Consider the following 22,438-nt stretch of genomic DNA (forward strand, 5'->3'; position numbering starts at 1 on the left):
ACCCTGGTAAGGCTTGTGAGTTCCTGGCTGGACCTGGGAGATCAGCTCAGCGACTGGGCTTTCTCATGTGTGGTAGGAGAGTGGATGCCGGGGGTAACCAGCATGAGGATGACTCTGGTGAGCTGACAGGCAAAGCTACAAATCTGGAATTTTGTGAAACCTCTCAATTTTTAGATGCTCTTTCTGTAGTTTTATGAACTGGAGAGGCCAAATGAAACACATCTGCAGGCCACATGCAGTCCATTGCTACCACTGTGCAGACTCTGATGGATGGGTGCTTTTATTGGCTTTTAGGGTCAGCTCTGTCATCACTCCCTAAAGTTGTTGTTGTTGTTGTTGTTGTTATTGTTGTTGGAGATGGAGTCGCGCTCTGTCATCCAGGCTGGAGTGCAGTGGCATGATCTCGGCTCACCGCAACCTCTGCCTCCAGAGTTCAAGTAATTCTCATGCCTCAGGCTCCTGGGTAGCTGGGATTACAGGTGCCCGCCACCATGCCTGGCTGATTTTTTGTATTTTAGTAGAGAGCAGTTTTCACCATGTTGGCCAGGGTGGTCTTGAACTCCTGACACCAGGCAATCCACCTGCCTCAGCCTCCCAAAGTGCTGGGATTACAGGCATCAGCCACCGTGCCCGGCAGTTATTTCAACAGTTGCTTATGGAGCACTCCTGATGTGCCAGGAAGCGCTGAGTGCACAGGTGCACAGGAGATTGACCAGCACTGGGGAGAGCCTGCTGTGGGTTTTAGGGGCTCCTGCTTCAATGTGGGGCTCAGGCGTGGCAGAGAGAGGCATCCCAGTGCCACCACCTACTTTCACCCGAATCTGTCTGTTCCTCGAATCTTCGCTGTCACTTATTTCAGGCCCTCCAAGAAGAGCATGGCTGATTTATGCTTGGAAGGCTCCCAGAAGGCTTCTTCGAAGAGATGACACATGAGCTAATGATTGAATGTAGAGTAAGAATGAGCCAGCCGAATGTGCTCTAGAACAGTGTTGGTCAAATCTTGCTACCTGTTAGCGGAACATGAAATCAATTTAAAATAAAATAGGATAGCAGGTAGTAAAGATAAGTATTTTTTGTTTTGTTAAACTTTTTTTCAGTCTCTCTCACACACATGCACCTGCTTCTTTTAAAAGAAACTTTTAAAAGAAAATTTTGGTTAAACATATATAAAAACAGAATCTGGAAAAAAGTTTGATTTTGAGAATGTTAAGAAGATTAAAAGAATATTTATTAAGGATAAGCCTATGCTATTTCTGCAGTCCTTTCATAAATATGCCCCTTCACCTGCTTATTTGCAACACTAAGTAGGTACTGAATACTTGCTAGGATAAGCATCTGCAAATCACTCTATTACTGACTGAGCTCCACAGTAATCATGAGACTAAGCAAGTGACTTTAATTTTCTTGACTTTATTTCCTTCATTGATGAAATAAGTGAGTTGGTCTAGAAAAGGTCATGTTCAAGCCTAAGTTTCACAGAGGTGCTTTAGACAATCACCAAACAATTTACAGAAATAGCTAAATAATAGCTGTATCATTAGCACCTAAAATGTACTTGGCAGTACAGGCCTCAATTAATATTTGCTAAGGCAATATATCTGTCTTCAGGGTGCCATTGTATTTTATGTGAGATTGGCCATATTTGAATTCACTAATAAAATATTTCACTGAATTCTCACTTTAGGCAAAAAATTTGAAACATTGCCAGGCACATTAACCTGTGTCTAGAGTCCCAGCTAATCGGGAGGCTGAGGCAGGAGGGTCACTTGAGTCCATGACTTCTGGGCTGTAGTGCACTATGCAGATGGGTGTCCATGCTAAGTTCGGCATCAATATCGTGACCTCCTGGGAGCAGGGTCCACCAGGTTGCCTAAGGAGGAGTGGACCACCCCAGGCCAGAAAGGGAGCAGGTCAAAACTCCTGTGCTGATCAGTAGTGGGATTGTACCTGTGAACAGCCACTGCACTCTGGCCTGGGCAACATAGCAAGACCGTGTCTCTGAACAACAAAAATTTTTAGTAATTTTTTAAAAATTTGAAATACACAATTTCAAAGCCAAATGGGATTCCCAACTGTGGTTAGCTCTTGCTGCATGGCAGCGCCTCCTGTGCTTCGTCAGGTTAGTTTTGCATTACATGCAGCTGCACAGGGAATGCAGCTGCTACCCAAAATGCAACTACTCCACAAGTGTTTTAAATTACTGTCTTAAAAGATACTTCTTGGGATCTGCTTCCTACCAGACATGGTGCTAGGGGATAGCTGTGAACAAGAAAGACACAGCTCTCATCTTCCTTTAACTCTTAGTTTACCTCGATATATGCCACACGCTTTCTTGCTGAGTTAATACATGCTTGCAGGTTAATGTCTTTGGGCAGACACTGTGTTCAGGCTTTGCCTGCATCTGTCTGTATCATGTGCAGTCAGGTCACTGATTTTGAAGTGGTCTGTTTGATTAGTGTGGATTCTGTGAGACAATCATCTTCCTTGTTCCTGATTCCAAACTTGTGTGTTGATGGAACCAAGTTTGCTGTCAAGTTTTTGGTTGGTTTTGGGTTTTTTGCTAGGGTGATAGTGTATTTGCAGTCAGTAGAAACATCTGAACCTTTCCTTCTGAACTGCATTATAGCCAGGTTGAGAACATTCTATGCATTTATGATTGATTTTTTTTAACTTGATGATATCACATTTATCCCATGACAAATTAAATCTTCTTAGGATCATTCCATCAATCTAATGAAGTTATTTTGATTCTTGATATGTCAATCACCGTATCACTGTCCCTTACAGCTTTGGGCAGGCAGCAGATGTAAAAGCCTTCCTTCTCTCTCTCTTCCTAGGACGCCGATAAGAGAACTGAAAGTTTCATTTATGAGATTGTTGTTGTGTCATAGCTTTGAAGGATTTTGCTTGGTAAATTTGCATGACCTCCATACTTTTTTCATTTCTTTGGTCTTACTGCCAAGCCACTCAACACAGCTGAACTCCATCAAAGAAATATGCTTTTGATGCCTGAAGTCAGCTGCCTTCTTAGCATTACTGATAATCTTACCCTTCTTCTAGGCAGGTTTGGCATTAATAAGGAAAACATAAGTCCATCAGGGTTGTTATTTTATAGTTTATAATATGCAATTGAAGCTTCTTAATCTTTCTCTATACTTTTTATTACTCAGTAAACAGCAGCGAAGATAATATCAAGGAACCATAGGACATCTTGTTTTCTTCAGTTTTAATATCTGTTTAAATATTTATATATTTGATATTGAAGATGAAACTAAAGTTATAAGTATTTTTAAACAATTTTGAAAATTTTGGAGAACAGTCATCAGTAGGAAATAATTATGTGATTAAGAAGTTCATTTTCCCTATTTAGAAAAGGGGGAAGACTGAAAAATGCAAAATGTTATATTCACATATGTAATTTCCATATAAAAGAATCTTAAATGTCTTCTGCTAATAACCCGTGAAGAAGCAGTGTTGTCATTAATGTTGAACTTAACAATAGTTATCTGAGTGTTTTGGTAAACAGACAAGGCAATTCGGAATTTTGTCTCTCAACATCTGTACTCTGTTTTTAACTTCAAAAGGTAGTTTTGAAGTACATGTAATTTTTGCCATCTGCCACTGAATTTGTGATTTAGAAATATTAGAAGCAGGTCCACATTATGACTTTCTTGGGCTGCAGGCCTTTTTGCCTTTGTGGCGAAACTTCTCATGATTTTATTGTGTTACACGAATGATACATGCTCATTATAAGGAATCCAAGGGATGTAGAAAAGTAAAAAGAAACAAATCATACATTCTATCATTTAAAAATAAGCCTCATTAACATTAAGGAAACATTGTGTTAGATATCACCCTAAGCGTGTTTGCAGATGGGAAGATGGATGGAGAGAGAGAGATGCTTTCATAAAAGTGTGATCATATGATACATGCTAAGTTTTTATTTAAATTTATTTTTTTGAGATAGGGTCTCCCTGTGTCACTCAGGCTGGAGTGCAGTGGCACTATCACAGCCCACTGCAGCCTCCACCTCCCAGGCCCAAGCAATCCTCCTACCCTGGCCTCCCAAGTAGCTGAGACCATGCCTGTGGTTAATGCCCACCATGCCCAGCTAATTTTTTATTTTTACTTTTGTCCAGATGAGGGGGGGGGGGGGGTCTCGCTATGTTGCCCAGGCTAGTCTTGAACTCCTGGACTCAAGCGATCTTCCCGCCTCAGCCTTCCAAAGCGTTAGAATTACAGGCATGAGCCACTGCTCAGCTAGACACGCTAATTTTTAAATGTAAAAATCATTACACTTAATTTTACCTGATTTTAACTGGAGAAAATAAATGAGCATTAAGGAATTACTGAACTTTGAACAAACATTTTTTTCACAGTAAAAAATGTTATTTTTTTTTTTAAGTAAAGAGATAATAAGAACTTGCTGGTTTTCATTTTGTGTGTGTGTGTGTGTGTATTTTCCAGTTATGTTTTTGTGGTAGGCAGTGTTGCTGTTCACCCAGTTTTCTTCCTCTTCTGGGATACAGGAGAATCATATTTCCTCACTCTCTTCAAGGTCACTGTGTGACCTTGTGGCTTGCTTTAGCCACACAACATGAGCAGAAACGACCATTATGGATGAATGCATTTAATTGCCAGGTCTCCAGTCTTACCCTTTCTTCTACCACCTTGGTGAGCCTGGATGCTCATGTTAATGTGGTGGGGGCATAAGATCAACACAGCACAGGAGTGCAGAGCCAGCACGTGAAAGGCACAGCCCTGAGGACCCACATGGGCCTGCAGTGCAGGGAGTATGAGCACGAAATGAACTCTTGATCTGTTAGGTAACTGAGACTTGGCTTGTTTTTAACCGTAGATTACTTAGCTTATCCTGATGCTATCATTTTCATACTAGACAGTATGGACGTCCTTCCTGCCATGATAAATAAGGTCATTAAGAACTTTCACTTTTCCTTCCCTTTAGATTTCAGTTAGTTACACTGCTGTTTTCACATAGTCAAATAGATAATATTTACATTCTATTCTATAATCTAGCTTTGATTTTGATTAGTTATGTTATTTTCATATAGTTAAGGTATATAATGTTATGTTCAGTTGTTTAAAATTTGTTTGTTTCTTTGTTTGATTGTTTGTTTTGAGACAGAGTTTCGCTCTTGTTGCCCAGGCTGGACTGCAGTGGCACGATCTCAACTTGCCATAACCTCCACCTCCCAGGCTCAAGCAGTTCTCCTGCCTCAGCCTCCCAAGTAGCTGGGACTACAGGCATGTGCCACCACACCCGGCTAATTTTGTATTTTCAGTAGAGATGGGGTTTCTCCATGTTGGTCAGGCTAGTCTGAAACTACTGACCTCAGGTGATCCGCCCGCCTCAGCCTCCCAAAGTGCTGGGAGGCATGAGCCACCATGCCCGGCCTAAAATTAGTTTTATATTTAAATGAATTCAGTGCCCAGTACTAATCTTTTTCCTATGGCTTTCCTGGTACTGATATTGAGGAACAGATCAAGGGGTTTAGTGGAGACTGCCTGGCAGAGGGGAGGAGTATTTTATCATTTGCATTGTTTAGAATTGCTTGCACATGGTGATGTGAAAAACAGACTTTTAGTGCTTTTGCTACTTATTTAAATTTCTCTGTAAGCACTGCATCCTTTATTGTCTGCATCTGAAGCAAACCATTTTCACTGACCCCCCCATTGGTGTGCTACTGCTGATAGCTTTTTTTTATTCATTGCACTGACTAGATTGTCAAGACTTCAAGGAGGGCTCATGAATGATGAATTTTTTAGTTTTTTTTCATGTTCAAGAATATCTGATGATTACCTTACCTTTATACTTCAATATCATCCCTAGGAGTAATATTTATGCACTATACTTTATTCCCCTTAGAATTTTGGAGGAATTGTTTATCTTTTGTATTTAAAATACTTTTGAAAAAAATGACTGGCTTTCCCCTCATTGTAGGCAACTTGGCTTGTTCTGCTTGAAGAATTGTTTCTTGGAACTGGAAATTCAATTATTTAACCAGGGTACATGTTTCAGTTAATTGTTTCATATTCATTTTTTGTAAAAACGAAGTATGCTCTTTTGACTTAGAGCTCCGTTGCTTGCTCATTTTAGGGATACATTCTTGTATTGGATCTTTAAATACTTTGGCCTGGGTTCTCTACTTCAGGGATACTCATTAATCTTTCTGATGGATTTTATTTTTTCTCTTCTATGTCTATCATTTTTCTCTTTAAGTTTCGCCTTTCATCTCTGATTACCTCAAGGCTTCCTAGGATATAAATAATTTTGAGTCATCCTTGGTGTTTCTCACTTATTAGTTTATTCCTTGGAGACTGTAGATTTTTGGTTTTGGCCCATTTTCTTCCACATAATGCTCTCTTTTTAACTCATGTGTTACTCTGGTATGTTACTCACTCGGCATGCTGTTTCATTCCATCCTGCGTATGTTTGGGTGACTGGGGCTCTGATCCACTGGGGTGATTTCTCCTTGGCATCCTTCTGACCCCTGTGTATTACCTCTTGAGGACCAGGTATCTCCTGTCCTGTGCACTTTTCTTCAGCCTATAGGCACATGTAAGCAAAAGAGCAGGTCAAGGAAGTGAGCTCCACCCTATAATGCCTGTGCTGTGCTGTCTCTCCTGAGAACATGCGGAATGTCTTCTCATTCTGCCAGGGACAGTAAGTCCTTGTTGTCCACATTTTTTATCTCCTGTCGCTTCATGTAGCACTTACCATCTCCACTCTGCTGAAATCAGAGGAGAAAAAAATGTAAGAAACCCACTTAATTTTTTCCTCTCTAGATTTGGGGATAGTAGAGTGAATCTCTTAGAGTTGAGTTTGGTGAATAATTGACACAGCTTTAGGAAGGCAGGAATTAGAAGGTGGTTCTGCCATCTTTTTTGGTGGGCTTCTTTTTTAATTTTATTCCCTTTTCTTCATATCCTTAGGTGTTGGGGGATGGAGACACTGGGGTCAGGCCTCACTCTGCCGTATTTACCCAGAAGCTATCTTGGGGCCTGCCTGTCTTTCTCTTTTCAAATGAAACATGGGTATGGGAAAGGGGAGTTCCCACATTGTAGCCCAGTTTGGCATAAAAAAAGGTAACAGCCCATGTCTAACCTTGATGATATTTTACCATCATGGAGTTTCCCCTCTTTTTAATTTTCTATTCACCCTTAGATTATGCAATATAATTTCTCTGGTTTTAAATACAAAGTAAATTAAAAGTAGTAGCACTTGGTAACACTGTAGCTATAGAGAATAAAGCTAAGTGAGTATGTTGTCATTGTAATGAATCATTCCTTTTCATTCATTCATTCATCCAACAGATACGTAGTGAGTGCCTACTATGTGCAAGGGACTACGCTGGGTGCCTGGAGTACATCACTGAGCAGGATGGACGAAGCTCCCCTGCCTGCGAGACACTTACATTCCAGCAGGCCTGAGTGTGTAGGGTTGGGGGCAGGCGGCAACAACAAATAGAGCACATCTATAAAATATGTCACACGTTACAAGGTGATGTATGGACAAAGGGAATGAGAGTGGAGTGGGAGTTGCAGTTTGGAACGGGGCAGTCAGGGCAGCTGCCCTGAGAAGTTACATTTGATGAAGGGATCAGTGAAAGAGCGTCCCAGGGAAAGGGAACAGCTCGTGCGAGGCTCTCTGGCCCCACAGCTGCCTGGTGTGTTCAATGAACAGGATGAATAACAAATTGATGGAGCTGTGTCTGGTCCATGTGAGAGAAATGAATGGCCCAGCAAACTGTAACATTCACTTTTAAAGTTTTTACTGTTTTGAAAAATTTACTTTACCAGATATTCATTTCGTGGTTTTTTTGTTTGTTTATTTTTGTTTTTTTAGAGGGAGTCTCGCTCTGTCGCACAGGCTGGAGTGCAGTGGCGCAATCTTGTCACTGCCACCTCCGCCTCCCGGGATCAAGTGATTCTCCTGCCTCAACCTCCCAAGTAGCTGGGATTACAGACGTGCGTCACCACGCCCAGCTAATTTTTGTATTTTTAATAGAGACAGGGTTTCACCATGTTGGCCAGGTTGGTCTCAAACTCCCCACCTTAGGTGATCCACCCGCCTCGGCCTCCCAAAGTGCTGGGACTATAGGCGTGAGCCACCATGTGGTTTCCATGTGTGATCTTTAAAAGGCAGAAACAAATAAGCAAAAATCATTACTAAAGGCCTACGAGGGTTGTTTCTATCTTAGAAAATATGTAAAGAAAAGTGATACAACAATAAATGGTTTGATTTAATGAGAATTCAAAAATCATAAGATTTGTTGAAAATAATAGAATTACTTCTAAAAAAGATAATATATTTTATTGAAATAAAAGCCTTAGAAGTCATCTGGTTTTGCCTTTTACAAAGAAGAAAGCAATCTCAGAGAGGCTAAATGACTTCTCCCAAGCTATATGGCTAGGTGGTGGCAGATGGAAATTTATACTACCCAGGCCTGCTAATTCTTAGCCCAGAGTGGTGTCTACCGTACCTCCCACCTTTAATTCAGTACGAGCTTAATTATTGCTAACAGTTTTATTGTTGACCTTCCATGGACTTGATAGTCAAATCAAGTCTTCCGTTACAATAAGCGGGATTTATTTGTATTTTGCAACATAACCTTGTTCTTTGGAGTGGGTTTCACTTAATCGTCCTGGAAATCAGTTTTAGAAAGACTAAACATGATTTCTCCATCTCTCTGTGAGGACCAAATCGTTCTCTGTGATTATGTGTCAGAACAAGCAGAACAAGGGGTTCTAATTAGTTTTCCTTTTGAGGTGTTTTTTGTTTTGTTTTGGTTTTGGTTTTGGTTTTGGTCTTCTCTTCTCTTCTCTTCTCTTCTCTTCTCTTCTCTTCTCTTCTCTTCTCTTCTCTTCTCTTCTCTTCTCTTCTCTTTTCTCTTCTTTTCTTTTCTTTTCTTTTTTCTTTTCTTGGTAACCAGTCTCAGCCAAAGGGATTCTTCTGCAGAGCCATTGCACTCCGGCACCAGAGTTAATTCATGAGTCCTGGGAGGTGGCTGGTTAGGTTAGCTTTTCCAGCCTGGAACAGCCCCGCCCTACCCCTGACCTCCTCCACTCCACCCACTTTAGCTACAGAGAAACTGGAAGTTGTCAGCCCCTGGGGTACCATGAGACAGCTGAGTTCAGAGTGACTCTTGACCTTCCCTCTCTCCCTCCCTCCCTCCCTCCTTCCTTCCTTCCCTTCCTCCCTTGCTTCTCTCTCTGTTTTTTTTCCTTTGCGCCCATCAATTTGTGGCCTACTTCACTAATTGGTCTGTGAAAAGCTTCTTCCTTTTCCATTCATGTATTCATGCTTGTTCCCACTCCCATTTCCCTCCTTCCCATAGATAAAGATAACTATTCTGTCTGACATGTATTCCTTTATTTGTGTGTTTTTTTGTAAGTGGTGCATTGGACATATATTCTTTTTTGTTTTTTGAGACAGAGTCTTGCTCTTTCACCCAAGCTGAAGTTCAATCAGTGACGCAATCAGAGCTCATGCAGCCTTGACCTCCCTGGCTCAGGTGATCTTCCCACCTTAGCCTCCCCCTGAGCACCTGGGACTACAGGTGTGCACCACCACACCTGGCTCATTTTTTGTATTAATATATTTTTTTGTTAAGATGGAGTTTTGCCATGTTTCCCAGACTAGTCAAACTCCTGAGCTCAAACGATCCACCTGCCTCGACCTCCCAAAGTGTTGGGATTACAGGCATGAGCCATGGGTGCCCGGCCTGGACATATATTCTTAATTTGCATTAGTATAGACCTGATTATTTTCCTTACATTTTTTGCTCTGCACTGCATTGAGTCCATCCTCTCTAATTCTGCCAGTATTCCCTATGTGCTCTTTTGTATTTCTCTATCTCGTCCACCAGCAATGAACTCTTAGATTGCTTCCAACTCCTTTTTTCCAACAGTATTACCTCATATAAATGACCTCATAGTGACCCTTCATGGGTCTGTGTAAGAATTTTCCTGACGTGGAGATATCTATGTCTCCCAAAAGAGGGTGTCTGGATTATAAGGTATATGTGTATTTGCTAGCACAAATAATGAAGCTTTACACAAACAACCTCATATGTGTCTCTTACAGGTCTTTTTTAAAACTTTTCTTGGGTACATCTAACACAACAAGATTGGAAAGTACATTCAATTTTACCCACACTGCCAACTTGCTGGCCAGTATAACTGTCCGATTTTTATTTCCGTCGGCAGTGAACAAGGTTCCTACATCACATCCCAGCCAAAGCTTGGTATTGTCTAGATTTCTATACATTTAAAGTGCTTTATCATTGTTGTTTACATTTGTTTCTTAAATTTCTGCATTTGAGCATCTCTTTATATGCTCCCTTTTGTGTTTCCTCTAATTTGAATCACCTGTTCATACCTTTGTTCCGTTTCCTGTGGAGGTTCTTACCTTTGCTGTTGGTTTTCAGAAACACCTTACACAGTCTAGATAGTGTTTCCCTTATTGGTCTTAGACATTAGCCTCGGTCTTAGACATCAGCTTGGATCACGTCTCCTTCATTGAGCAGAAATCTTTAATTTTGACATAAAAAATTTACCTTTGGGAGATTAATTTTAAAAACCGCTTCTGACCACAGGCCATAAAGATACTCCTGCCTTATTTTCCATGAACTTTATAGTTTTACCTTTTACCTTTGGGACTTCATCTCCATGGGATCCACCCCTGTTCATGGTGTGATGATCCAGGCCAGTTTTCTTTTCCTCTGTAATAAGCTAGTTCCCCTCAGTTTGGGGAAAGCCTCTTCTTTCCCCGTTATGGAATTTTAATTGTCACTATAGGAATCAGCATCTTTATATTATAATAATGGCATCCCACCTAGCACGACAGCAACTCTCCTTTTAGTCAGCTCTTACTTTATGTCTTTTAATAAAGGCTTAAAATTTTCCCCATAAAGGTCTTATACAGTCCTTATTAATTTCATAGATCCTTTATCCTTCTCATTGCTTATTGTATTTTTATTGTGTTTTGTATTTGATTATTGTGAGAGTGTTGACATGCTGCTTTGTAGTTTTTTGTTTTAAGTTGATCTTGTGTCTGGCAATTTTGCTCAGTCCTCTTATTCTAATAGATTATCTGCTAATCCTGATATTTTTCTATGTATTAGGTCATATTTTCTGAAAATAATGTTAGTTTTTATCTCTTCCCTTGAAATGCTTATTATTTATAACTAATTTAACTAATTTCTTTTTTTTTTTTTTTTTTCTTTTTTTGAGACAGAGTTTCACTCCTGTTGCCCAGGCTGGAGTGCAATGGCTCAATCTTGGCTCACAACAACCTCCGCCTCTGGGTCCAAGCAATTCTCCTGCCTCAGCCTCCCGAGTAGCTGGGATTACAGGCACGTGCCACCACGCCTGGCTGATTTTGTATTTTCAGTAGAGATGGGGTTTCTCCATGTTGGTCAGGCTGGTCTCAAACTCCCAACCTCAGTTGATACACACACCCACCTTGGCCTCCCAAAACTAACTTCTTTTCTTTCTTTATAGCACTGGTCAGGACGTCCAATACTGTATTCCACAGTAATGGTGATGGTGTGCATCCTTGTCTTTTTAAAAAGAATACATTTAAAGTTTCTCCACCAAATCAAATACTTTTACAATCTTTACCAAATTAAGAAATTTTCCCATATTTTGAATTTTTAAAGAAATATACTTTTTCAAATTATAGTTATGTGTCAAACTTTATCAAATTTTTTTTTCTGCATCTATTAAGATAATAATGAGTTTCCTCTTTGGTGGATTGATATATTGAGTTAAGTGGTAGATTTTATGATGTTGAAATATATTGCAAACCTAGGATAAATTCTACTTGTTCATGATATGTTACTTTAAATTTTTTTATTCAATTACTTAATATTTTATTTTTAATTTTTGCTTCTAAAATCGTAACTGAAACAAGCCTATAATTTTTCTCTTCTTGTATTCTTATCCTGTTTGGAATAAAAACTGTAGTATCCTCATAAAATCAGCCAGATAGCTTTTGTCCTTTTTTTATTTTCTGGAACAACTTACATATGATAGGAAATTAAGTGTTCCATGAACTTTTAATTTCAAGTTAAGTAAGTTTCCCGCTTTAACTTGTCCAAGGTCCACAGGATCCATGAACATTTGATGGAGCTTACCTATAAAGCCATCTGGGCCTAGGGCTCTTTGTCAAGGGAGGGCTTTGTTTGCTATTTCAGTGTATTTCATACTTTGGTCTGTTCAAGTTTCTGTGTTTTTCCTGCACCAATATCCAACACTTGTGAGTGTTTAGAGTTCATTGTTGAGCAAACTTTCATTCCTCCTACCCCATGCAAAGATTTAATTCCCTTTCCTGTTGGTCTTGGGTTTGGCCACATATCTTGCTTTGATCAGTGGAACATTAGTGGACTTGACATGAGCAGAGGCCTCAAATGTCCTCACAGAAGCATTTAGCCTTATCTTCTAAAAAGCAGCTGCACTGGAACAGGACAGTCTCTTAGCTCAGCTTTTTTTCTAGTCCTGCACACCTGCAGCATGTGACACTTCCATCAGTAACAGTGGCTCACTGCAGCCGTGAGCCGGGGTGACTGGTATATGACCAGACAGACCCTCCAAAGGAATGTATATCGTTTGTAGAAGTGCTACCCCATGACCAACCCAGTCACCGTCATAAAAAAAAAAAAAAAAAAAAAAAAAAAAAAAAAAAAAAAAACCCATATCTTCTTACAACATCTCCTGTCATATCACAAAATAACTGAAGTTGAAAAAGGAATTTCATAGTTAAAAAACCTTTTTGACTCTTCCAGCAGCTGTTTATGTATCTACTGCGCCTCTTCTTTAGTCCTTGATCTTCAGCTTCTGAACTGTGCTTTTGAACCCTGGAGAGTTCCTATTCTCAGATTACCTGTAAGGTGATCACATCATTGAATGCAAGGTGAAAACAGGAGGTTGACCAGACAGGACCCTGGGCCTGTGGACTGTCCTTCACTCACAGAACCCACATCCAACCAGTTATTCCAGTGAAAGCAATAAGGAATAGGTAGGAAGGACTGCTGCACAGAAATTCGTTAGAAGACATGGCTTTTTTTCTGGAACAGATGAAGTCAAACACACAGCTGGTGGAGATGGTGAGTCAGAAACTTGACTTGGAGGGCTCTTTTGCTATAAGATGATCATCAGCTCCTGGAAAGGTGTATGTTGAGTTCCCTTTTGTGCTTGGCAAAGGGCTAAAGACTAGGGGAAGGAGGTCACAGAAGTGGAAGACCTGGTCTCTGCCCATAAGGAGCTTCAGAGTCAGCAATGTCACATACAGAACCTGGAAAAATTATGTGAGAAACTTTCACAAAATGTAATAGGGATTAGAGAGGAGATTTTTAGTTTTGAGGCCAGAACAGTGATTGATAGGCATGGGTGAGGAAGGAGGAGATAGCTGGAGAAGGAGGGAGAATGCTGTGTCGTTTTCATTCACATAGTGACCACAGACATGAGGGATGGAGGGTGAGAGAATAAGTTAAGTCGGGGCGGGGATGGGGGTGGAGAGCAGGGCGAGGGGTTTCCATTTTCCTTTAAGTGGATCTTGGCTTCATTGCAGTAAATGGGGTTGTCAGTGTATATTGCTCCTTTTGAAACAGGAGTTTCACTGAGAATTGGATTAGAAGATTGCATGAAAAATTTAGGATCTGTATAAGGGAGAACATTTTATACAGCCCTATATGAGGGCTGTCTAAAAGGAGTTAAATTCCCATTTAGGATTTTTTAAACCAGGTTATACCACAATGTCTGGTGGTTTTAACCAGAGGTAGTGCTGCCTCACCCCAGGGTATGTGAACGTGTGTGTGTGTGGTGGTATAGGGGTATCGCTAGCAATTAGAAGGTGGATGCCAGGGATGCTGATGACCCCATCATGTACTGGAAAAGCCCTGTACAGCACGTTGTCTGCCTAGAATGCTAAGGGCACACTTGTGGAGAAATAATGCACTTTCCAAGCTTCAGTAATTTGGGGTCCCCTTGTTTAATTTTTGCGATGTCTAGGTACCATTTCTACCACTAATTTAATGATTTAATGCTTTTCTTTTGTTTCTTTTTTGTCTTTGTATTCTTTTTTTTTTTTTTTTTTTTTTTGAGACAGTCTCGCTCTGTTGCCCAGGTTGGAGTGCAGTGGTGCGATCTCGCTCACTGCAACCTCCGCCTCCCAGGTTCAAGCAATTCTCCTGCCTCAGCTTCCCAAGTAGCTGGGAATACAGGTGCCTGCCACCATGCCCAGCTCATTTTTGTATTTTTCGCAGAGATGAAGTTTCAGCACGTATGCCAGGCTGGTCTCGAACTCCTGAGGTCAAGTGATCTGCCAGCCTCAGCCTCCCAAAGTACTAGGATTACAGGCGTGAGCCACCGTGCCCAGCCTAACTTAATGCTTTTCTTTAAATTTATTTTTATTTTATTTATTTATTTATTTATTTGAGAGGGAGTTTATTTATTTATTTGAGAGGGAGTCTCACTCTCTTGCCCAGGCTGGAGTGCAATGGTACGATCTCAGCTCACTGCAACTTCTGTCTCCCAAGTTCAAGCAGTCCTCCTGCCACAGCCTCCCGAGTAGCTGGACTTACAGGCGCATACCACCACACCTGACTAATTTTTTTGTATATTAGTAGAAACGGGGTTTCACCATGTTAGCCAGGCTGGTCTCAAACTCCTGACCCCAAATGATCCACCCGCCTCGGCTTCCCAAAGTGCTGGGATTACAGGCATGAGCCACCGCGCCCAGCCCTTTAAATTTATTTTTAACTGACTTTTAAGTTTTTAGTTGTCGTTCTGTATCTGCTTTTTAATTTACTTATTGTGATCCTTGCTTTTTCATTTCATGAGTTTGAAATGCTATTGATTTTTTTAAATCATATTAAAATAGATGACTATTGCAATACAGAATGTTCATCTTACACTCTGCTAGAGGCATGCATGCTATCTTTGAGAAATAGTAGCCAGATGGTCACAGTGGATTAATTTATGGCTTGACCTGAATTTATGTAGTATATCCTTGAGAGTTGACACCAAAGCCTTGGGACTCTCATTTTTAAGTACCCTTGTGTTCAGCAGAATTCACGAACTGAACGGGTCTCATAAGGATACTTTCCCTGATAGAGGTCAGACATCACAAACAGCTGTGATTGCCTCTCTGTATGTGCAAAGATGTCCATTTGGAATGGCTTGATCTGCTTGGTGGGGTGGTGCTTATGTGCCAATTATCTTTGCTCTAGCCTGTGTCCACAGACTGCTGGCCATCTCCCAGTTATGTGGCCCTATTTACAAGGGCTAAGTGACCCTGAAAGTGTGGAAGAATCAGAGCAAACTGTGTCCTTACTTCCAAAGAATTGGCTGGAAGCATATGTTGCATTCTTGTTGGCCAAGAGTGAGAGAGAAGGATGACAGAGTATAGCAGAAACACAGACTCCCTTCCCAACACCCAAGCAACAGAACCAAAATACAGTTAGAAACAAAATCAAACCCAGCCCCCATATGCACCTGCAGCAAACAAACAAACAAAAAACAATTACAGCTTTATTTCAGCCACTTTGAAAACTGGCAGGCAAGGAAGGGAACACCTCACTGTGGCCCCTCAGAAGCAGTGCTGGAAAAGGAAGGTGAGAGGACCAATTCCTGAGGGTTCCTCCTAATATAGATTAATATGGGAAGCAGCTGGTTGAGGTGGTGAGTGGATAGACATGATAAATGTTAAAAAAAAAAAAAAAAAAAAAAAAAAAAAAAACCCTTGGCAGAGTCAGAGTCAGGAAGGCACCCAGGGGAGGCCATCTCCTAGTCTCTGTGTTGAGTTACAGGAAAGAGACCATAGGTGTGAGTCTGCCCTGGTTAGGCAGAGTAGGCCCTGGTCTAAGACATTTAACTCCCCTCCAAAAGAGGACAGAGTATAGAGCTCCCAAAGACAGGCCTCATGACTCCTACCACTCCTCCATGGCAGAAATGTTCATGGAAAGCAGCAGCCAACCTAAAATCGTAGCTCAGAGGTAGAATGACAACTGGTTCCCTATGAAGTGAGGAGAGCGTCAAAAGATACATCAGCTTGCTCTAGGAGAGCAAAGAGCAGTTCTGGACAGAGATGCTCATGTTGTCGGTATGAACAAGATGGCAGTGAGTGTCACGACTACTCTGTGAAATGCTGCAGCAGAGGAATGCAAGAGAGGAGCACAGTTTGTTGGCTGGGCACGGTGGTTCACACCTGTAATCCCAAAACTTTGGGAGGCTGGGGCGCGAGGATCACTTGAGGCCAGGAGTTTGAGACCAGCCTGGGCAACATAGTGAGACCCTGTCTCTATTAAATATATATATTTTTTTAAATAAAGAAAAGAAAAGAAAGGAACACAGTTTGCCAAAATAAACATACAACCAATCTGGTCTATCAGAAAACCCAGTCCTAGAAAACTCAACCTCCCAAGTATTTTATGCTATAGAAAGGCTCAGCATCGATTCAGTAGAAACAAAAACTCAAGATGTAGCTATGATAAAACAACAATGGGATTCTTTTTAATTTTTATTTTTAACTGTGGTAAAATGTACATGACATAAAATTTGCCATTGTAACCATTTTTAAATGTACAGTTCAGTCATGTTAAGTACCTTCACATTGTTTTATAACCAATCTCCAAAAGTCTTCATCTTTCGGAACTGAAATTCTGCACCCATGAAACAATAATTCCCCATTTCTCCCTCTTCCAGCCCCTGGCAACCAGCATTCTACTTTCTGTGTCTGAATTTGACCACTCCAAGTACCTCATATGAATAGAATCAGAAAGTATTTGTCCTTTTGTGACTGGCTGATTTCACTTAGCTTAATGTCTTCAAGATTCATCCATGTTGGAGCATGAGTCAGAATTTCCATCCTTTTTAAGGCTGAATAATATTCTGTTGTATGTCTGTACCCTGTTTTGCATATCCATTCATCCAGTGATGGATACTTAGTTTGCTTCCACCTTTTGGCTATTGTGAATAATGCTGCTGTGAACGTAGGTGTAAGAATTTCTCTTTGAGTCCCTACATTCAATTCTTTTGAGTATATACCCAGCAGTGGGATTGCTGGATCATACGTTAATTCTATTTTTAAATTTTTGAGGAACTGCCCATACTGTTTTCCACAGCAGCTGCACCATTTTCCATTCCCACCAATACAGCACAAGGGTTCCAATTTCTCCACACCCTTGCCAACATTTGGGACTTCCTGGTTTTTGTTTGTTCGTTTGTTTGTTTTTTGATAGTAGCTCTCCTAATGAGTGTGAAGTGGAATGGAATTTTTAAAAGAGCCAAGAAAAGAAATTAAGAACAAAAACACAATACAACGTTAAAACCAGAAAACACACACATACACACACACACAGGATAGACATAGCTGAAAATCAAAGAGTGAGATAATCCCAAGGAGGGGATTAAAGCAATAGGAACAATATGACAGCCATGGAGGAGAGGCACACCCGTCCAGCATATGGAGCAAGAAAAGAATGCAACCATGTGACCCAGGAAGATTTTCCCAAAAGGAAGACACAACTGAATCTTTGGTTGGAAGGTTATGCCACATACCTGGAAGTGCAGATATAAAATGGATAACATATACCCTGGTCTAAAGTTTCGGTATTTAGACCTCAGACAGGAAAAGCAAGTTACACAAAATACTGGATGACTAAGTTGGTATCAGAATTCTCCACATTTTTCAACAACCCCTACCAGAAAGTATGAACAAGGCCTACAAACTTTTAAGGGAAATAAAATTATTTAAATAATATAATATAAAATTATGAATATAAAAAAGATAAAAATAATATAAAATTGTTTGCTAAATATTAAGTTATTATTCCAGCAAAGGCAATAAGCAGGCCGCCTTGACCTGAAAGAAGTCAGGGACTATTGCAATCATGAGCATTTCTTGAAAACAAAAAAAACAAAAAAAAAACCACCCTGTGATGAAATTGACCCAAATGACTCAAATCAGAAGAACAGACCCAGGAGTAGAAAAGCCACAGATGAAAAACAGTAACAACAGCAGCAACAACAAAACACTGCTGAGCATTCAAACCTTTATAATTCCACCTTAGGACTAAACAATGGGACAAGGGGCATGGATGATTGTTAAAGAAATGTATAACTGTTAGGCATCTGACAAAATACAAATTATATAAGCAAAAAAAAAAAAAAAAAATCAAGTGTGAGGAAATGGAGAGGAAATGCAAAGTAATTATAGAGTATTACTATAAAAACATGCAGTTAACCCTTGAGTTTTCGTAACTTTTTTCTGTGCATTAAATAGTGTGTATGTGTGTGTTTTCAAGTATGTAACTTATAACTGCCAGTCAGAATGTCATTTTCTTTCACTTCTGCTTTTTCTTCTGTTATATCCAAACAAATAAATAGCTCTTACTAGAAAGAAAAGTTCATATATTATCATTTTAAATGAACCCATTACCCTCTATCTAGCCTTCTACCAGGGTATGTGCGTAAAGAAATATCCGGAATGATGGTCACCAACTGTAAACACAATGGCGGGATATTGGATGATTTCTTTTCCTCTTTGTGCTGTTTTCTGTTGCTTTAATTTTTTTTTTTTTTTTTTTTTTTTTTGAGACGGAGTCTCGCTGTGTCCCTCAGGCTGGAGTGCAGTGGCATGATCTCGGCTCACTGCAAGCTTCGCCTCCCGGGTTCACGCCATTCTCCTGCCTCAGCCTCCTGAGTAGCTGGGACCGCAGGCGCCCACTACTGCGCCCGGCTAATTTTTTGTATTTTTAGGAGAGACAGGGTTTCACCGTGGTCTCGATCTCCGGACCTTGTGATCCGCCCGCCTCGGCCTCCCAAAGTGCTGGGATTACAGGCATGAGCCACCGCGCCCGGCCGCTTTAATTTTTTTAAATGAGCCTATGTTTTTATACAAACCGTAAAATCATTGCTGTTAATCTCAACTATTGATCAGTAGTGTCATCAGTATTCTAATTGCTTCTTAGTCCTTGTTTTTTAAATTGTAGTGTTGACAAACACCAGAAAGAGCCCTTGACAATATTTTTGCAACTCTAAGGTGTTGGCCACTGCCCAGAGGCCAAAGGCACAGGCTGTGGAAAACATCAGCCCTTGTAATAAGGTGCCTTTGCCTTCTTATTGAATCATAAATCAAAACACAGTAGTGGACTGGTGAGCATGAAGTAGACTGACCTGAATCCCTGTGATGCTGATGGACGGGAGTATAGTGTACTGTGCTGTCAAATGTCTGAACCTAGCGAATGACTTTGGATATTTGGAGTCCCTCTCAATCTCTGCACTTGGCTGCTGCGAGTGCCTTTGACTTCCTCCATTGGGATTCTCCTCGCCTTTGCACATGCAATTCTCTCTTCTCGAGATGCACCACGCCCTCTTCCTCCTTCATCACCCAGCTCCTCCTCCTAGTGTTCAGGGCTTAGCTTTAGCCTCCTTCCCCTGGAAGGCCTTCCCTAATGAACTTAGGAGCTCCTTCTATATAACCAAAGGCACTGCTCACTGGTCTTGCTGGGCACATTTATAACCATTTACTTAGCGTCATGCTTCTCAGCAGACTGGCCTCAGGCAAATAGGAATCTAGTTCAGGAAGTAGAAGGTCAGATTTCCTCCTTGCTCCGTCTCAGCACGTATTTCCTGTTCCTCTTCTGGGCTCTGCCAGGACGGTAACTCCACTCTTGTGGCCTCTGCTACGAACAAACCCCACTCTCCTCCCTTCCTGCTACCCCATGGCCTCTTAGGTTTATTTTGTTCTCGGCAACCCTCTTGGCTCCTGCTTCTGTTAGCAGCTACACCTTCTCTCAGTAATATTTGAAGTTCAATCTCACTGGGGAGGGTAGCTGTTTGGTTTAGCCTTTGTCCTCTAGCACCTGCCTTTCCTGCAGGGAGGGGCATTCCCAGCCTTGGAACAGGCCCCACCACTAAGGCCACAGACAGTGCCAGAAGGAGCTGAGGTCTGTGCAGCCATTCTTGAATTCCCCCAGACGCCTTGCCTGGCCTTGAGTAAAAGGGATATAAGTGAAAAAAGCATGTTACAAAGCAGCATGTACAAGGTAACCCTACATATGTGTTTTATATATGAAAGGAAATAGACCAGTTATTATCAGTCAGTTTTTCTGGTGGGATTTCTAGTTTTTATTTTCTTGCTTACAAAGTTTCTGTAATAGGCCGGGTTCTATGGCTCTCGCCTGTAATCCTAGCACTTTGGGAGGCCAAGACAGGTGGATCACCTGAGATCAGGAGTTCAAGACCAGCCTGGCCAACATGTTGAAACCCTGTCTCTGCTAAAAATACAAAAATTAGCTGGGCATGGTGGCAGGTGCCTGTAATCCCAGCTACTGGGGAGGCTGAAACAGGAGAATCACTTGAGCTCAGGAGGCGGAGTTTGTAGTGAGTCAATATCATGCCACTGCTCTCCAGCCTGGGTGACAGAGTGAAACTCCATCTCAAAAAATAAAATAAAATAAAATAAAAAGTTTCTGTAAAAAATGTTTTCATAGGTACTAAACGGTATTGAAACCCTGAATCATGGCATTGTACAGAGCAGCCCCCAGGAAGACGAGAGCCAATTGGCTCTGCCATTTGGAAGCATTGCTTTCTTCTCCCCACGATTCTCATTTCTGCCCCCAAATGATGTGTTTGTTGCCTTGCTCATTTCACCCGGGTTTCTTTTTCCTCCTCAGGTGACAGATTGACTGGAATCCCCTCGCACATCCTCAACAGCTCCCCATCAGACCGGCAGATTAACCGGCTGGCCCAGAGGCTGGGTCCTGAGTGGGAGCCCGTGGTGCTGTCTCTGGGACTGTCCCAGACAGATATCTACCGCTGTAAGGCCAACCACCCCCACAACGTGCAGTCGCAGGTGGTAGAGGCCTTCGTCCGTTGGCGGCAGCGCTTCGGGAAGCAGGCCACCTTCCAGAGCCTGCACAACGGGCTGCGGGCTGTGGACGTGGACCCCTCACTGCTCCTGCACATGTTGGAGTGATGGTGCCTCCACCAACCGCTGGGGAGTGAGTCCCTGAGTCATGTGGCTGAATCCTGACTTTCACTCAGAGCAGGTGGATTTTTGTGTAGGTTTGTTTTTTATTTTTAATGATCCTCAGATGGAAGGAGAAAACAGGGTTTCCACTAGACGTTATTTGAAAGGCCAGATTACTCAGCAGATCTCTCACGGTGGCTCAACAATTCTTTGTTTTTAATTGCTTGAAGATTGCATTGTTGTAATTGTTCAGTTTTTAAATGTGTAATGGCATTTTAATAGACTATTAAATCACAGTGGTTCAAAAATATATATATATATATCATGTCATCACATTACAAGCAGGTGTCTCATATGTAAAACATTTACCTGAATGTTGTCTGAGGACTGAACTGTGGACTTTACTATTCATAATGATAAAATAATAAAATGTGAATGACTGCATATAATGTGCCTCATTCATGAGAAAGTAGTGCGTTGGGTTTTTTTTTTTTTTTCCTTTCTCGTTCCTGTATTGCATAGATTAAGGGTGTAAAATTACAGTAGTCTTTTTTTTGTCTTTGGAACAGAATTCATAGTAACAGTGAAATGGTTACTTTCCCAAGTCAGGATAAATAGCTCAGGCAGGATGTCTGTATTAAATGTCGTAAGACACTAAAACTCCCTGCAAAGACCAGTTCAAGTACCAGCAAGCATACCTGAGCCCTTCATCTTTAAAAGATTGCTCAAGAAAATCCTGTGCAGTTTATTGAAAGCATTAAGTCGGGATGAGAGGGGGTGTGATCTTTCCACTGAAGCCAGAATGATTGAAGTGTTGTGCTCCTAAGGAGTGTGATTTAGTCTTCTGTCCTTTTATCAATAGCACATGGTGCTTATAGAATACTTTACTGTTTTCATGGCCTTTCCTGTATGTGATCTCATTTGGACCTCTCAGCCATCCTGAGTGGGCAGTGGGCAAGGTGGTTCAACTCCTTCTGTAGAGAGATTGAGCGATTGGCCCAGGGTGGATGAGCTTGGGCACCAGCTCCTGAGTCCTTTCCAACTGCTCCACAGGACTCCTTCCCTCCTCTCTTGCATGCTCACTGAAGAAGCTTGACTCCTGCTCCCCGCCTACTAGCTGTATGGCCTTGGACAAGTTACCCTTTCTATGCCTCAGTTTCCCATTGGGAGAATGAGGAAATGACTGTACTCACCTCTGAGGTCTTTGTGATGATTAAAGCAATAATATCCGCCAAGAGCACATCCAGATGCGGTTCGCTGTCAGCTTTCAGGAAATGGTAGCTGTTAATTTGCCGCCACTGTGGCTGAAGGTGTAGTTAGACCACAGGCAAAACTGAATAGTGGCTGAAAGCTGAGGGCACTGTGGGAGGAGCTACTATCGCCACATTTCTTACTAAGCTTTAAAATGGGATTTGATTTTATAAACTTTACAATGGAGCC

General features: G+C 41.3%; 1 protein-coding gene across 1 annotated transcript in view; it reads left to right on the plus strand.

Annotated features, from left to right (window-relative positions):
* The window catches only part of CRADD (CASP2 and RIPK1 domain containing adaptor with death domain), a 179,045-nt gene extending 157,603 nt beyond the window's left edge, over positions 1-21,442 (plus strand). The window contains exon 3 of the mRNA XM_008004254.3: positions 20,703-21,442. Coding sequence (XP_008002445.3) covers positions 20,703-21,004 — 302 coding nt within the window. The 3' untranslated portion in view covers positions 21,005-21,442. The remainder of the gene's footprint in view (positions 1-20,702) is intronic.
* The last annotated feature ends 996 nt before the right edge of the window (positions 21,443-22,438 follow it).

Source organism: Chlorocebus sabaeus, chromosome 11 (genome assembly GCF_047675955.1).
Source record: "Chlorocebus sabaeus isolate Y175 chromosome 11, mChlSab1.0.hap1, whole genome shotgun sequence".
NCBI classification, from domain to species: Eukaryota; Metazoa; Chordata; class Mammalia; order Primates; family Cercopithecidae; genus Chlorocebus; species Chlorocebus sabaeus.